This window comes from Pogona vitticeps, chromosome 4 (assembly GCF_051106095.1).
Source record: "Pogona vitticeps strain Pit_001003342236 chromosome 4, PviZW2.1, whole genome shotgun sequence".
Taxonomy (NCBI): Eukaryota; Metazoa; Chordata; class Lepidosauria; order Squamata; family Agamidae; genus Pogona; species Pogona vitticeps.
The window spans coordinates 129,971,822-129,990,237 of record NC_135786.1 but is presented as its reverse complement, the minus strand read 5'-3'; the positions used below and the strand labels follow the sequence as shown (position 1 = coordinate 129,990,237).

General features: G+C 40.7%; 1 protein-coding gene and 1 pseudogene across 8 annotated transcripts in view; both read left to right on the top strand.

The window, feature by feature from the left end:
- Positions 1-18,416, top strand: part of LOC144583006 (protocadherin gamma-C5-like) — a 268,787-nt gene that overhangs the window by 46,355 nt on the left and 204,016 nt on the right. The window contains exon 1 of one of the 7 annotated variants that reach the window (XM_072998367.2): positions 16,825-16,939. The exons of the other annotated variants lie outside the window; for them this stretch is intronic. Coding sequence (XP_072854468.2) covers positions 16,880-16,939 — 60 coding nt within the window. The 5' untranslated portion in view covers positions 16,825-16,879. Of the gene's footprint in view, positions 1-16,824; positions 16,940-18,416 lie in introns of those variants that run through there. 7 annotated transcript variants of the gene reach the window in all.
- Positions 219-16,841, top strand: LOC144583065 (protocadherin gamma-B5 pseudogene; annotated as a pseudogene). The gene is made up of 3 exons (XR_013544254.1): positions 219-4,634; positions 14,621-16,612; positions 16,812-16,841. The product of XR_013544254.1 is annotated as a protocadherin gamma-B5 pseudogene (transcript).

The following is an 18,416-nucleotide window of genomic DNA, read 5'->3' as shown; positions in this document are numbered from 1 at the left end:
GATAACGAAAATGAGTGGGTAGGGCTTGGATAAAATCTCACAAGTCAGAATACAAGTGGTGTTTGCTGTTTATTAAGAGGAGGATGGAAAGTTAGAAGCCTTGAGAGTTAGGGTGTTTCTCTCGCCAGATCCCTGGTGGTGGTGATGCTTCAGCTCCTGGTCCAATGTCAGTGGCCCAGCCAGCCCCGCCTCCTGGCATGGTGGTTCCACGTGGCAGCTGGGAAGGGTGCAGAGGCATGCCCGGAGGCTGATGCAGGTCAGTGGTGAGGTGTGCATCATTTTTGTGCATTTTTGTGCATCAAATAATTATTTTTTTATAGTTATATTTTGGGGCATATAAGAATAAACCATGGATTTAAAACTACATGGGGGTACAATGCAGCTGACCCCCATAGTTGAAAGGATAAGTATATAGCGGTTAGTCTTTAAAGTGCCACAATGTTTTTGTCTTTATTTTTTTATTTTAATTTTGTTTCTAACCTGATATTTTACTTTTATACCATCAGTACCAATCCTACTTTTTTTTTCATTTTGCAAACACTGCTTTAATTTTATAAGAAACGCACCAGCTGGTTCCAAGGGTATGTAAGTGTACTATTTTGAGTGTAGTCTTCCTCTGCTTAAGTTATTATTCTGTACCGTATTCCTGACTGGAACCTTTGCATTGCAGGTTGAACGTTCAACTACCTTTTGTATTAACTTTCACCATCAGCTCAGATGCAGGTCTTTGTTATTTCAGGAGGGAAGAAGGCTTTTGCTTTATGTGATGGACCCTAAGCTATTGGTTTTAGGAAGCCATGTGTACAAGCAGGTGAAGGACTAAATAGTTTTGCAACATTCTCAGGTGGGCAGGGCCCTGATGCTGACGTTGTTCTTAAAAACCATCATTTTTAATACAGTTCAAACAGTAGATGAGAGAACAGGGGTCTTTCACTCTTAAGAATAGCAGAACTACACCTTATGAGTCATGTCTATCAGTGAGGCCCCATAAGCACCACCTTACTATCTCTTTTTTCATTCCTGGACATTACATCAATGAAGTTAAGCATTGTGAAATGGAGGAGGGAGAATCAGAAGTTCAATGTGTGCCTTGTGTGTTTTGCCGTATGTTACTGGGAGAGGTAGTTGTTCTTTTACCAGGCATCTCCTGTCATATCTCACTGAACAGTGAGAATAATAAAAGCAAAGTGTCCTGCTTATATACTGCCCAATAGCTCTTAAAGCACCCTTTGGGTGGTTTACATTTTAATTATACAGGCTACACATCACCCCACCCCTCCACCCCCAGCTACCAGGTACTCATTTTACTGACCTTGGAAGGATGGAAGGCTGAGTCAACTTTGAGCTGGCTGCTTGAATCTGCTGGGATTGAACGCAGGCCGTGAGCAGAATTCTGACTGCAATACTGCATTCTGACCACTCTGCCAAGAGGTAGTAAGAGGTGGCTCTGGTATGTTTGCTAGCTGGAACCATTAATCTTGTAATGTTGTACTGTTGCTCTTTGTCTTTCCACTATATGAAATCTGTATATAACTTAACACCGTTACCTGTCATTTAGTTAGGCAACTGAAAGTGAAAACACCAACCCAGTGCTGTGTTAATTTGTTCTGAACTTATCAAGAGACAAGGAGAAAGTAATTCGGTTTACCCATACTTCCCCTGTTTTTTTTCTAAGGGCGGGGGAACAAAAAATGGTGTTCTGTGTGCTGCATGTGAATCCTGAGTCCAGGAAAAGGAAGGACTATAAGTCAAATAAATAAGGAGAAAACACACATGTTTTTCTGTAGTCTTTGATAAGCTCCTCCATTTGTTCAGATTTTTCAGTACATCACTTTGCATTATATTTTACAACTTCAATACAGAATTTACATCATGCTCATCATTGTCACAGAAAACAATAAATCTGGGCCTAAAATATATGTACAGTATCTGTATTATGTCTGATTCAGATGGAATTCTTGCAGTTCTCCGTTTAAACCTCATAGTGTCACTGTTGGCCAATCTACATGGAAATCCACCAATACTTCCTAGACCTTGATGCTTCACAGCCATAGGAAAGAACAGATCACAAAGGCGGAGCAGTATAACTGAGAAGACGAAAACTGCTTTGAATTGATTAAGAAAAAAAGGAGTTAATGCTTTCTTACTGACGTTTTCTTCATTCTGTTGAGAAACCTATTCAATACGGAGTGGCTGTTTTGTCAGAGATCCACATGGGAAGAAGACAAAAAGAGAATGACAGGGCACTCACAAGGCAAGTACTGCTTCTCTTACTGTTGTTTTTCTCCTGCTGGGCTGCCCCTGAACAGATCCGGTATTCCATCCCTGAGGAAATGGCAAAGGGTTCCACTGTGGGAAATCTCGCCAAGGATTTGGGACTGAATGTCAGAGAACTAGCAAATCATAACCTGCATGCTGTATCAGTGAATAAAATGCAGTATTTCACCATCAGTGCAGAAAATGGAAATCTGTATGTGAAAGATAGGATAGATAGGGAGAAAATATGTGACACAACTTCACTCTGCCTTATTAATTTTGAGGTGGTGATTGAAAATCCTTTAAATGTTGTCCATGTAACTGTAGAAATTCAGGACATTAATGATAATACTCCTACTTTTTTGAAAAGCAGTATCAATTTGGAGATAATTGAATCCACTTTACCTGGAACTAGATTTCTCCTTGGAAAAGCTGAAGATCCTGACATTGGAATGAATGGTCTCCAGAATTACCATCTCAGTCCCAATCCATATTTCATTTTGGCTGTTAAAGAAAGCCAGGATAGAGACAAATCTGCAGATTTAGTGCTACAGAAAACACTGGACCGGGAAAGTGAACAGACACTGCATTTGTTTCTTACAGCCATAGATGGAGGTGAACCAAGCAAAACTGGCACTGCCCAGATATGGATCAATGTTACTGATGCCAATGACAATCCACCTATTTTCACTCAAGACTTTTATAAGGTCAGCCTAAAGGAAAATACTCCTGTTGGATCCTTTGTAGTTCAAGTTGTAGCTTCTGACCTAGATGAAGGTTTCAACGCCCAGATAAAGTACTATTTCAATAACATCCCAGTCAATGCCATTGAAAAATTTAGTCTGTATACTAGTAATGGTACAATTATTCTTATGGGTTCATTAGATTTTGAAGAAACATCTGTATATACTATGACAGTTGCAGCAAAAGATGGAGGTGGGTTAGAGGCGCATTGCAAAGTAGAGATAAGGGTTCTTGATGAGAATGATAATCACCCTGAAGTAAACTTAGTTTCCTTGTTTAGCCCAGTCTCGGAAGATTCTCAATCTGGTACTCTAATTGCATTGATCAATATAAATGACAGAGACAAAGGGGAGAATGGAAGAGTTACTTGTCATTTACAAGCTGGATTACCCTTCAAGATTCTTCCTTCCTCTAATAGTTATTATAAGCTCTTGACAAACAATCCACTGGACAGAGAAAAAACTCCCGAATATAATATTACAATCACAGCCACTGACAACGGTACTCCTCCTCTTTCCACACAAAAAATAATTCCACTCCAGATCTCCGATATCAATGACAATGCCCCTGCTTATGAGAAATCCTCCTACAACATTTATGTGCCAGAAAACAATCCCTCCGGTGCCTCCATTTTCACAATCAAAGCCACAGATCCAGACATGGGCCAGAATGCACGGATCACATACTCCATCCTCTACAGCAACATGGAAGAGCTTCCCACCTCATCGTACATCTCCATTAATTCTGAGACAGGCACAATCTATGCCCAGCGATCCTTTGACTATGAACAGTTCAGGGAATTTCAGCTGCGAGTGAAAGCCCAAGATGGGGGTTCTCCCCCTCTCAGCAGCAATGCCACCATCAGGGTGTTTATTCTGGATCGCAATGACAACAGACCTCAAATCCTGTCCCCTTCCCAAGAAGCCAAGGGCTCAGCCTCGTTTGAGATGGTCCCTCGCTCAGCTGAGGGAGATTACCTAGTGACTAAAGTTGTGGCTGTGGATGCTGATTCTGGACACAATGCCTGGCTCTCATACCATGTTGTTCAAGCCACTGAGCCAGGCTTCTTCTCAGTTGGCTCTCATAATGGCGAAATCAGGACAACCAGGGCTTTTTTGGAGAGAGATGCTGTGAAGCAGAGGCTGGTTGTGATGGTGAAGGACAATGGGCAGCCATCTCTCTCAGCCACTGTTACTCTGAACCTGGTCTTTGCTGAGAACTTCCAGGAGGCCCTTCCTGAAATGAAGAACCAGCCAAGCATCTCTGAGTCTCAGTCTGATCTCCAGTTCTATCTGGTGCTGGCCTTAGCCTTGATCTCCTTCTTATTCCTCTTGACCGTCATTCTGGCCATTACGATGAAGATTCGGCGCTCAGGGCATCCTAAATTCCTGCAGTGTTTTGGACCGGTTCCCCACTCCAAGGGTAGTATCATGTTTCCACCTAATTTTGAAGATGGGACTTTGCCCTATTCCTATCAGCTTTGCCTTTCCTCAGAATCCAGGAAGAATGAGTTTACTTTTCTGACCCCTCATGTTCAGATTGCAGACCACATTCTCAATTCTGAGAAACCTGATGCACCTTTCACAGGGAATGATGAAAGCAACTTAAATTGTCAGTTGCAGAATGTTGACAAGGTAAGATTATTTTGGCGGGAAATACTGGCATTGCACATAGCAAGATCTCTAATCACATGTGAAAAAGAAATATTTGCTTTCATCGTCAACCTTTATGATGGCCATTATATACTGCAGGTTATATTCTTAATTGCCAGAAGTCTGTTGTCACTTTCACAGGCAACAGGGAAAATACAGTAGTTACATTTTGAAATGAAGAATAATGTCCAGGTAAGTTTTTCGTATTATAGCTTATAGTGGCACTGCATTACTACCATTTATAGTGTGACCTTTCTGTTCTCACAAAGGGCTAAAGATCAGTACATTTACTTGTACTGTACCTTTTGGTTCTCTTATGAAATGTTTTTTGTGTCATGGAGAATTCCTGATGGCATGTGCTTCAAACTAATCAATGTAAATGATCCTCCTATAGTGAGTTGGGATTGTTTTAGCTACTTGCAAATCTTTTAAGGTATGACTTTGAATAAAAGCAATCAGAAATCATGAGCTCTCCAGATATAGCATTTTTCTGCCTTAATGCACCTTGGCCTTTCCTAAAATCCAAACCATATTTTCTTTATCTCCTTTTGTGCAGTTTTTCCCCCCATCAAAATTCCTTATACCTTTTTGTTCTTTCAACAATTGGGGTGGGATTTTGGTTCCGTTTTTAACTGATAAATTCAATGTCTTTGTTTGCAGCTGTGTATCTCCTTAGTGAGGTTTTTCTGTCCTTATTAGCAGCGTCATCAGAGATGTGTGCAGTGAGATGGGAGGATAAGGGTCACATGTTTGGATGTGAGGTGAGGGCTGTGATAAAAAGGAGGTGACAGTGAAAAAGCACACAGAGGCACACACCATATCAAAATTGGCTGCACTTAACTGTAGATGTTTGCTGGGCACTGGCAAGTGCGGGGTTTTTTATGCCATCTTAAAGCTGCAAGTATAGCACTAAAACAAATTTAACACAAGACTAACAGTTTTTTAAAGGTAGCTGACAAGAGTGCATAGATGCAGGGAAAACTCCATAGATGTACCACAGGTCCACAGACTTCAGTTATAAACCACATGAAAAAGTGACCAAAATAGGTGTCATAGACATAATGGTATAGCAATGGAGCCATTAGTCGTCGTCGTTTAGTTGTTTAGTTGTGTCCAACTCTTCGTGACCCCATGGACCAGAGCACGCCAGGCCCTCCTATCTTCTACTGCCTCCCGGAGTTGTGTCAAATTCATGTTGGTTGCTTTGCAGACACTGTCCAGCCATCTCATCCTCGGACGTCCCCTTCTCCTCTTGCCATCACACTTTCCCAACATCAGGGTCTTTTCCAGGGAGTCTTTTCTTCTCATTAGATGGCCAAAGTACTGGAGCCTCAGCATCAGGATCTGTCCTTCCAGTGAGCACTCAGGATTGATTTCCTTTAGAATTGATAGGTTTGTTCTCCTTGCAGTCCAGGAGATTCTCAAGAGTCTCCTCCAGCACCACAATTCAAAGGCATCAATTCTTCGGCGGTCTGCTTTCTTTATGGTCCAGCTCTCACTTCCATACATCACGACAGGAAAAACCATAGCTTTGACTATTCGGACTTTTGTTGGCAAGGTGATGTCTCTGCTTTTTAAGATGCTGTCAAGATTTGTCATCGCTTTCCTCCCAAGAAGCAGGCATCTTTTAATTTCGTGGCTGCTGTCTCCATCTGCAGTGATCATGGAGCCCAGGAAAATAAAATCTGTCACTGCCTCCGTCTCTTCACTTTCTCTTTGCCAGGAGGTGATGGGACCAGTGGCCATGATCTTAGTTTTTTTGATGTTGAGTTTCAGACCATTTTTTGCACTCTCCTCTTTCACCCTCATTACAAGGTTCTTTAGATCCTCCTCACTTTCTGCCATCAGAGTGGTGTCATCTGCATATCGGAGGTTGTTAATATTTCTTCCGGCAATCTTAATTCCGGCTTGGGATTCCTCCAGTCCAGCCTTCCGCATGATGTATTCTGCATATAAGTTGAATAAGCTGGGGGACAATATGCAGCCTTGTCGTACTCCTTTCCCAATTTTGAACCAATCAGTTGTTCCATAGCCAGTTCTAACTGTTGCTTCCTGTCCCACATATAGGTTTCTGAGGAGAGAGATAAGGTGGTCAGGCACTCCCATTTCTTTAAGAACTTGCCATAGTTTGTTGTGGTCCACACAGTCAAAGGCTTTTGCATAGTCAATGAGGCAGAAGTACTGTAGATATTTTTCTGGAACTCTCTGGCTTTCTCCATAATCCAGAGCAAGTTAGCAATTTGGTCTCGAGTGCCTCTGCCTCTTCGGAATCCAGCTTGTACTTCTGGGAGTTTTCGGTCCACATACTGCTGAAGCCTACCTTGGAGGATTTTGAGCATAACCTTGCTAGCGTGTGAAATGAGTGCAATTGTGCGGTAGTTGGAGCATTCTTTGGCACTGCCTTTCTTGGGATTGGGATGTAGACTGATCTTTTCCAATCCTCTGGCCACTGTTGGGTTTTCCAAACTTGCTGGCATATATTGAATGTAGCACCTTAACAGCATCATCTTTCAAGATTTTAAATAATTCAACTGGAATACCATCACCTCCACTGGCCTTGTTGTTAGCCAGGCTTTCTAAGGCCCACTTGTCTTCACTCTCCAGGATGTCTGGCTCAAGGTCAGCAACTACATTGTCTGGGTTGTCCGGGATATCCACATCTTTCTGATATAATTCCTCTGTGTATTCTTGCCACCTCTTCTTGATGTCTTCTGTTTCTGTTAGGTCCCTCCCATTTTTGTCCTTTATCATGTCCATCTTTGCACGAAATGTTCCTCTAATATCTCCAATTTTCCTGAACAGATCTCTGGTTTTTCCTTTTCTGTTATTTTTCTCTATTTCTTTGCATTGTTCATTTAAGAAGGCCCTCTTGTCTCTCCTTGCTATTCTTTGGAAGTCTGCATTCAACTTTCTGTAACTTTCCCTATCTCCCTTGCATTTTGCTTCCCTTCTCCTCTCTGCTATTTATAAGGCCTCATTGGACAGCCATTTTGCTTTCTTGCATTTCCTTTTCTTTGGGATGTTTTTTGTTGCTGCCTCCTGGACAATGTTACAAGCCTCTATCCAAAGTTCTTCAGGCACTCTGTCCACCAAATCTAGTTCCTTAAATCTGTTCTTTACTTCCACTGTCTACTCATAGGGGATTTGGTTTAGATTATACCTGAGTGGCCCAGTGGTTTTTCCTACTCTCTTCAGTCTAAGCTTGAATTTTGCTATGAGAAGCTGATGATCAGAGCCGCAGTCAGCTCCAGGTCTTGTTTTTGCTGACTGTATAGAGCTTCTCCATCTTTGGCTGCAGAGAATATAATCAATCTGATTTCGATATTGCCCATCTGATGATTTTCATGTATAGAGTCGCCTCTTGTGTTGTTGGAAAAGAGTGTTTGTGATGACCAGCTTATTCTCTTGACAAAACTCTATTAGCCTTTGACCTGCTTCGTTCTGAACTCCAAGGCCAAACTTCCCTGTTGTTCCTTTTATCTCTTGGCTCCCTACTTTAGCATTCCAGTCCCCTAGAATGAGAAGAACATCTTTCTTTGGTGTCAGTTCTAGAAGGTGTTGTAAATCTTCATGGAGTACTAGTACTAGACTGTTAACCATTAGTACTAGACTGTTAATAGGTTTTATAAAGTTAAGTTGCAAGAGTATGGAAAAAGAAGACAGAAGGGGATAAAACAGAGAAAGCAGAGAAAAAAGGAGGCTATAAGGAATGTTGGGGAAATTTACTACTGAAATATCATGAACCTTTTGGACTTGATGTGTGTGTGCACTCCTGTTATGATAGATTTTATGATCAACAAGGAAAACGGGCGGCCTTAAAATGTGCAGAAACAAAACAAGGGTTCTGTTCATTTCCTGATCCCTTCAGAACTACTATGAAAAATGTTTGCATGTCATTATTTATATGCAGTTTGTTTTCTCATGTAAAACTAGACTCTTGCTCTTTTGAGTTGGGTGGTCGAGTCGATAAGATTGGCCAGAATCCTGTTGCTTAGGATAGTAAATTGCAGTAGAGTAGGCTCATTAAATCAATGAGGATTTAGTGAGTCATAGTAAGTTACAGTCAGAAGAGGTCCATTCAGATCAGTGGAACTTACGGAGGAGTTGACTTGCTAAATCCTTGTTGATTCAGTGGACCTACTTTAATGTGATTTAATATGACAAAAAACAAGATTTTGGCTATTCTAGTGGCAAATTTACATTATTGTCTTCATCTGGAATACCTTGTTCTCCTTAATAGTAGTTCAAATCACAGAGATGGAGGCTTTTTTGGGGGGGCATGGTTATCCTCTTTAATTCAAGACCATAACAGCAGGTTCTCATCTTTCATTCAAGACCGCAATATCTTCAAGCATAAGAATGACAGTGTGTGTCAATTACTTCTCTTCACTCCATGCTTTCCCAGTATCAAGAGGGCTAATATCAAAATCTTCTCACATTTAAGTGTACACAAGGGATCACACTTACACACAGTATTGAATATTCTCAGTTCAAACACATACTGAACACAATTCTGCACAAACATTCCACTGGCTTTAGAATTCTGCTATGAATTCTTCCATTTCCACTGCGAGACTGGCTTATAAAGTAGATTAACAACTATATGCTGCAGTGTAGTGGGTAACTTTGAAGTATAGGTGCTTGTCATAACTGTCCCAGGAGCCATGCCTCCCAAGCACAGCATTAAAATATCTATATATCATTGTCCTGATCCATATCAACAAAACCATTTCTAACAGGTTGTATCAGCAGGATCAGATGTTTTATAATGCTGATGAATCTTAATTGCCCAGCTGAGGCCAGACCACCCCAAAATACTTGTATCATAGTAGGGATTAGACATGGGAGCTCCATCTTTGTATCCCCCAGAATACGAATATGAACATGCTACTCGAGGTCCCATGGAGATCTGTTCCCTCCCTTGAGAACCAGCCCAGTCCTCTTACCAGGCTTTACGTGGCATGCATGTCCATCATTGGCAACATCATACCAATCGCGGAAGTAGTCTGGCCAGTGGTTCCCCAACTCCTTGCACTGCTCACCACTCTGGCAAGGAGGTGGGCTGATGAGTGTCCCCACTCAGCTGCTGAGTGGTCAGCAGCATAGGGAGGTGGAGAAGCACTGGCTGGGCTACTTCTGCAACTGGCACCATGCTACCAATGACAGCCACATGTGCCACACAAAGCCTGGTGCGTGGACCACCTGGTTTTGGGTGGGAGGGTCAAAGGGGCCTGGACCCTATGATGGTGATATTTGTATTTGTATCCCCAACTCTAGTAGGGATAGTTCATAATCATCTATTGCTCTCAGGAAAATCCATTCCTTATCCCACTCATCAATTATTATGGATAATATTATTACATTCATTGATTGATCAGTTAGCTGCTATGAGGACTGCAGCTATTTAGAGGGAATAGGAAAACCTAAGGAGTGTCTTAAGGTGATATCTTATCCATTGAATTCTTTTTATTATTGTTGTTGTTTTTAAAAGCTAGTTTTCTGCATCAAGAAATTGCACAAGGTAAAAGCATAAAAAGATTAATATCTTCATTACAATAAATGTATATCCAAGCCTCCTCAACACACATACACACACACAAACACACAAATAATTATTTGACTAAAATCCAGTAGTAAGTTGCAGGTAAGCTAGGCTCATTGAATAAATAGAACTTACAGAGGAGTTGACTGATCAGATTCTCAGTGATGCAGTGGGCCTGCTCTAGTTCTGACTTACTACTAGATTTTAGCTTGTGATTCTGGTATCTTGTGCAGATGTCCTTTGCATATATACTTTGATTGATTGATTGACTGACTGACTGACTGACTGACTGACTGACTGACTGACTGACTGACTGATTGATTGATTGATTGATTGATTGACTGACTGACTGATTGATTGAGTTTATATATTGCCTCATTAGTGCTGAAGCAGTATTCTGGGCATTTTACAAACAATTAAACAAACTACACCGAGCTAAAACTAAACACTAAACACAACATAAATACCAAAATCGTAGTCTAAAGAGCTTAACAACCAATGGCACTAAACCAGTTTTTGAACTGAAGTGAAACTGTATGCATAGAAGAAAGGGTCACCCAGTCTCCCTGCCCCCATGACATGGGCTAGTACCCTGTTTTTATAGGGGTTTTGTATGTATACAGTTGAAAATTGAGTGGACTCTTGACAGATTGTGTTGCCCCCCCCCCCGATAGCAATAAACTTCTAGCATGGAGGTTGGGCATGATAAAGCAACAGAATTGCACCCCACTGTGACAGGCATAGCCCTGTGGCAGATATAGCTATATACACTTTGGATCATCTGCATAGATCTATGTGAGTTCCATGTGGTCCATACTTAACAGCATTGGTGGTTCTGTATTTTCTGCTTCCTTGTGATCTTAATACTGTGAGGCCTATTAAAAAAGACCTACTGAAGAGCAATTTCAGCTTTCTAAACTAATTTCCTGAGTCATCAGGGGTTCGTTAGAGAAGAAAAAGAGTGGATTATCTATTAAGATAAAAGTTAGAAAAATGTCTAATGTATGGTGTGATGTTGAAGTTGAAATGTGAACATTGTTGTTGTTTAGTTGTTTAGTTGTGTCCGACTCTTCGGACCAAAGCACGGCAGGCCCTCCTGTCTTCCACAGCCTCCCGGAGTTGGGTCAGATTCATATTGGTCGGTTCGGTGACACTGTCCAACCATCTTGTCCTCTGTCGTCCCCTTCCTTTCTTGTCTTCACACTTTCTCAACGTCAGGGTCTTTTCCAGGGAGTCTTCTCTTCTCATGAGATGGCCAATGTATTGAAGCCTCAGCTTCAGGATCTGTCCTTCCAGTGAGGACCCAAGGTTGATTTCCTTCAAAATGGATAAGTTTGTTCTCTTTGCAGTCCAGGGGGCTCTCAAGAGTCTCCTCCAGCACCACAATTCAAAAGCATCAATTCTTTCGTGGTCAGCTTTCTTTATGGTCCAGCTCTCACTTCCATACATCACTACTGGAAAAACCATAGCTTTGACTATTTGGATTTTTGTTGGCAAGGTGATGTCTCTGCTTTTTAAGATGCTGTCTAGGTTTGTCATCGCTTTCCTCCTAGGTTTGTCACCATCTGCAGTGATCATGGAGCCCAAGAAAGTAAAATCTGTCACTGCCTCCATATCTTCCCCTTCTGTTCGCCAGGAGATGATGGGACCAGTGGCCATGATCTTAGTTTTTTTAATGTTGAGCTTCAGACCATTTCTTGCACTCTCCTCTTTCACCCTCATTACGAGGTTCTTTAATTCCTCCTCACTTTGTGCCATCAGAGTGGTATCATCTGCATATCGGAGGTTGTTGATATTTCTTCCAGCTATCTTAATTCCGGTTGGGATTCCTCCAGTCTGGCCTTTCACATGATGTATTCTGCATATAAGTTAAATAAGCCGGGGGGAAATATCCAGCTTTGTCATACTCCTTTCCCAATTATGAACAAATCAGTTGTTCCATATCCAGTTTTAACTGTTGCTTCCTGTCCCACCTATAGGTTTCTCAGGAGATAGATAAGGTGGTCAGGCATTCACATTTCTTTAAGGACTTGCCATAGTTTGCTGTGGCCCACACAGTCAAAGGCTTTTGCATAGTCAATGAAGCAGAAGTAAATGTTTTTCTGAAACTCTCTGGCTTTCTCCATAACCCAGCGCATGTTAGCAATTTGGTCTCTCATTCCTCTGCCCCTTCGAAATCCAGCTTGTACTTCTGGGAGTTCTCGGTCTCTATACTGCTGAAGCCTACCTTACAGGATTTTGAGCATAACCTTGCTAGCGTGTGAAATGAGTGGAATTGTACGGTAGTTGGAACATTCTTTGGCACTGCCCTCCTTTGGGATTGGGATGTAGACTGATATTTTCCAGTCCTCACGCCACTGTTGAGTTTTCCAAACTTGCTGGCATATTGAGTGTAGCACCTTAACATGTCATCTTTTAAGATTTTAAATAGTTCAACTAGAATGCCATCACCTCCATTGGCCTTGTTGTTAGCCAAGCTTTCTAAGTCCCACTTGACTTCACTCTCCAGGATGTCTGGCTCAAGGTCATTAACCACGTTATCTGGGTTGTCCGGGATATCCAAATCTTTCTGGTATAATTCCTCTGTGTATTTTTGCCGCATATGATTTGAGATTGAAGTCGATATGATATTCTTACATATTCAAAAACTTTGATCATCCATTTGAACTCTATCCCCCTACTTTATTATAACGAACTTAGCAATGATACACCAACTTCTGGGGCAGTAGAAATATTCCTTTTAATAATTCACATTTTTATTTTTAAAAATTGTTTATTTATAGTGTTATTCATTCTTTAATTTCTGTGCTAGGTTTCTACTAGAAATACTGCTCATAACGGCTTACAGCAATAAAATATAAGGATCACACTTACAGAAGTGCAGAATAATAAATAAAATACAAAGACAAAAATGAATTAGAAACATACCACTAAGCTTAAAAAATAATAAAAATCCAGCATCCAACATATAAAGCCTCCTGTTGCAAACAAGTCATCTTAAAAGCCAAAATCTTGTCTGAGACAGAGCTAGCTTGACCTCCCTTGGATCAGGGTGTCCACCAAGTATGTCTCTAAATGTAGACCTTTGGATTCCGAGTCAGTCTTTTAAAAAGAATTCAAAGAAGTCTAATTTTCTTTAAAGCCATGTGTTCTGGTATTTTTCTCTTATTAAAATCCAGACATTGCATTTCTGCTGCTCATGAGGGAAAGGAAGTTTGTGAAGTGGTGTGTATGTTCTGTGTGCATGCATGCATGTGCTCATGCATAGGTTTGCACATTAAAAGAGATGTGTCTGATGCTGTATTCTTTTCTTGAAGTATTTTATTATTTTGTTAAAAACACACACATACGTACTTAAATGTGAAACTTTCCAATTAGTTTCTTTGTCTCTTCACACTTTCACTTTTCCTGCCTGTTGCCCATTATCACTGTGAGTCAATGGAAAAACCACCCTCTGTAGTTAGAATGAAGGGCCAATGCACCATGTGATTCAGTGGACTGCAACAGGATCTTTTAAGTACAGACTTTAAAATTTGGGAATGGTTTTGAAATAGAGAGTGTTGTCTCTGTTTTTGTCACCCGGCCGTAGTGTACACAGTGTACAGATTGAGAAGGTGAGGAGAATGTTGACAGTCACCTTTGGGGGTTGGGTTCAGATTATCAAGGGGATTCAGTAATTCCCAGGGTCCCACTGGGCAGCCCTTCAGACAGGCAGAAAAAGATAACCTATTTATTTTTTAAAAAGAATTGTCTGAGATGAAGAATAAAATTGACCCATAATATTTTTAAAATAAGGAACATAGAATATAAAACAGCTCAAATATTTTTATTTCTTTAATACTATGTGCTAATACTATGATGCTTTCAATGACTTTGAGATATTTGTGTTGAGGAAAAGACACGAAATTCATGTAATCTATGTTTTTGAGAACCAGAAAATATTTCACATTGTATTTGGAAATGGTTTGTTTGTCTCCATAAACACAAAAAGGCAAGTTATCCCTTCCATGTTAGTTGTTTAAAATCAAGCTGCCTCATGCAGTTCTCCATCTCAGACTCAGAGTGCCGCTGTTGATCAACATAGTTCTCCTACAGGAGCGAAGAATTCAGTGAATGGTGTTTCCTGCAGTATGATTCAGACTGCAGATCTGGGAAACAGCAGGATACAGAAAGGTGTCCTCAGAAAAATAAACAAAAAGAGAAAAACTAAGCTATTGAGATTTAAACAAATGCTGGGGTTTTGTCTTATCGTGACTTTGGATCTCTGTGCTGTTGTGGGAATTTAAGTGCCTCAGGAAAGCAAAGAAGAAAAAAGAAAAAAACACATTCAGGACTCTGAACAGATGAGATGGGAGGTAACCATAAAAAGAATGGGTTTATAAGAAGGCAAGTACCTCTCTTCTTGTTATTGTCTTTGTTCAACAAGATTGCCTCAGAGCAGATTCACTACTTGGTTCCTGAGGAAATGGAAGTGGGTTCCATTGTAGGGGATCTTATAAAAGATTTGGGGTTGCCTGCTGGAGAAATAGCAAACTACAATTTGCATATCCTGTCTTTAGGTAAAAAAGAATATTTCAGTATCAATGGAAAAAATGGAAATATGTATGTAAGTAACAGGATAGATAGAGAGGAGATATGTGGGGAAAATGCACCTTGCCTCATTAATTTTGAAGTCATGGTTGAAAACCCAATGAATATTTTCCATGTAACTGTGGAGGTTGAAGACATTAATGATAATGCACCACATTTCTTAAATGGGGATATCAGCCTAGAGACAAGTGAATTAACTTTGCCAGGTGCACGGTTTGTTCTTGGCTATGCTGAAGATCCAGATGTTGGGATGAATTCTGTCCAGAACTACCATCTCACGTCCAATCAGTATTTCATACTGGAAGTGAAAGAGAGAGAAGATGGGAATAAGTATGCAGAATTAATACTTAATAAGCATCTGGATCGAGAAAGCGAAAGCAGTTTCCATTTGATCCTGATGGCACTAGATGGAGGCAAGCCTCCAAAAACTGGGACAGCCAAAATATGGGTTAATGTCCTTGATGCCAATGACAACTCACCAGTCTTCACTCAAGAGGTATACAAAATCAGCTTGAAAGAGAATGTCCCCAGAGGAACTTCAGTGATAGATGTGAAAGCCACAGATAAAGATGAAGGTTCAAATGGCCAGATTAGCTATACTTTTAGCAACATACCTGAAACTGCTCGTCAGAAGTTCAGTATCAATCCAGTCAATGGGAAAATTACAGTTATAGAAACCTTGGATTTTGAGGAAACACAGAAATACACTATAACAGTCGAAGCAAGAGATGGTGGTGGACTGGTATCTCACTGTAATGTGGAAATAAAGCTAGTGGATGAGAATGACAATGCCCCTGAAGTTCTCCTTGTCTCTTTATCCAGCCCAATATCTGAAGACTCGGCAGTAGGAACTCTAGTAGCTCTCATCAATGTAGATGACCAGGATTCTGGAGACAACGGAAGAGCGACTTGTGTTTTACAAGACAACGTGCCTTTGAAAATAGTACCGACATCTAATAACTACTACAAACTACTTACAGATGGTCCCCTGGATAGAGAAAGCACTCCAGAGTACAATATCACAATTGTAGCAACAGACAGAGGAACACCCTCTCTCTCAACCAAGAAGACCATTTCCCTACAGATTTCAGATATCAATGATAACTCACCTGCCTTTGAGAAAACCTTTTACACTGCCTATGTGCCAGAGAATAATCCATCAGGCTCCTCCATTTTTACAATCCAAGCCTCAGATCCAGATATGGGCCACAACGCTCGGATCATTTATTCCATCCTCCACACTACCATTGAGGCATCAACTTACTTTTCCATTAATTCTGAAACTGGCACCATCTACGCTCAACGCTCTTTTGACTATGAACAATTTAGGGAGTTTTTGGTGCAAGTGAAGGCCCAAGATGGCGGCTCACCACCACTCATGAGTAATACAACACTGAGAGTGCTTATTCTGGATCGGAATGATAACAGCCCCCAGATCCTTTACCCAACAGAAGGAGTAGAAAGCTCACATTCTTTTGAGATGGTGCCTCGCTCAGCAGAGGAGGGCTACCTGGTGACCAAAGTAGTCGCAGTGGATGCTGATTCCGGACATAATGCTTGGTTATCTTACCATCTTGTCCAGGCCACAGAGCCCGGACTCTTCAAAATTGGGCTCCATAATGGTGAGATCAGGACATTACGGACATTTTTGGAAAGAGATGCCATAAAGCAAAGATTGATAATTCTAGTGAAGGACAATGGTCAGCCACCTCTCTCTGCAACCGTTAGTCTGAACTTGGTGTTTGCTGAAAACTTTCAGGAGGCCCTTCCAGAAATGAATGACCAGTTCATCAGCTCAGAGCCTCAGTATGATCTCCAGTTCAGTTTGGTACTGGCCTTAGCCTTGATCTCCTTCTTATTCCTCTTGACGGTCATTCTGGCTATTACGATGAAGCTCCGGCACTCGGGGCATCCCAAATTCCTGCAATGCTTTGGCCCTGTTCCCCATTCAAATACTGGTGCTATATTTCCACCCAATTTTGAGGATGGGACTTTGCCTTATTCCTACCAGCTTTGTCTGTCTTCAGAGTCTAGGAAGAATGAGCTTACCTTCCTGACACCTAATTTTCAGATTACAGATAATATTTTTAATAATATGCCTTTCACAAGCAATGAGGGAAACAACTTAAATCCAGAGCCAGAGAATGGTGAAAAGGTAAGATTCATGTTCAATAACAATTAATTAATTACTCCATAAGTACTTTCCAAAGTTAGAAGAGAACTGTTAGCTTTTATTGTGCAGTTTTAGGTTAATTAACAAGATGGATGTCCATGAACATTATTTGCATAACAGTAGGTACAACTTGTTGACATACACAACAATGAAAAATGCAGGTTGAAATCAGCAGTTTCTTGATGGAGAATTAATACTTACTGGTGAGATAAAATATGGCAGTTTTTATTTAGAGATGCTAACAGTTGCTAGCTGCTCATATGTGAATATTTTTCAGGTGGTGCTATAAAGACAGATAGAGTAATTTGCTTCTGTTAAGTATGTTTGTGTATTTTAAGATTAGGAAAGTGTAAATTTATGTTAGGGGTTAAATATTATTAACCTGTTTAAAGTAGGTATTGTTTAGCAATCTATTTCACTTTTACCATAACAGTTAGTGCTTCAGTTCTTGAACTATGTATCTCAGAACAATTCAAATGCATAGGACTCAATACCAGTAAATGAATGAAAATAAATAAATCATATGTATCAGAGACACGAATTGCCAAAGGCCTGCTTGCTTAGAATGTTGCCTCTTGTCATAAATCCCTTGGTTGTGTTAGGAACAGCAAGAAAATACAAAGCACTCCATCACAGCCCGTGCCTACAATATGAAGCCAATAAGACTGACCTCTTTTGCAGGGTTCTCACAAGAATTATGTTAAAAATGTATATAATATAGGGGAAACTAAGGAACCAGGCAGATATTGGCGGGAACTGGTCCATGAAAGATAGATCTTCCTTGGCTGATTGGGTTTGGGCAACACATCTAATCTACTTTGGCTTTTTATTAATATTTGTAAGACTCTGAAGGAAAATAAATGTGATTGTTCTTGTGCCATCAAGTAGCCTCCAACTTATAGCAATCATATGAATGGATGAACTGCAAAATGTCCTCAGCTCTCCTCAGCTGGCCTTGTCAACTCTTGTAGCCTCAAGCCTGTGTTTCCTTTAGGGAGTCCATCCATCCTGTATGTCATCTTCCTCTTTCCCTGCTGCCTTCCATCTTTCCCAGCATCCTTGTCTTTTTCAAAGAATCCACTCTTCTCATGATGTGTCCAAAGCAGGACATTTTTGCCTCCCCAAAATTGTTCAGGCTTGATTTGTTATAGGAGCCATTTTTATTCATCTTTCTGTCAGTCCAGGGTATCTGTAAAGCTCTCCTCCAGCACCACATTTTGAAGATTCCATTTTTTCCCTGTCAGCTTTCTTAACTGCCTAGCTTTCACACCCATAGATGGTGAATGGAAATACAAGAGTGTAGATTATCTTCGTTGTGGTCTCCAGTGATAAATTCCTATACCTGATTATCTTTTCTAGTTCCTTCATGGCTGCCCTTTTGAGATTCAGTCTTCTTCTGATTTCTTGGCTGCAGTCTCTATTTGAATTGATGATTGATCCCATGGTATAAAATTCTCTA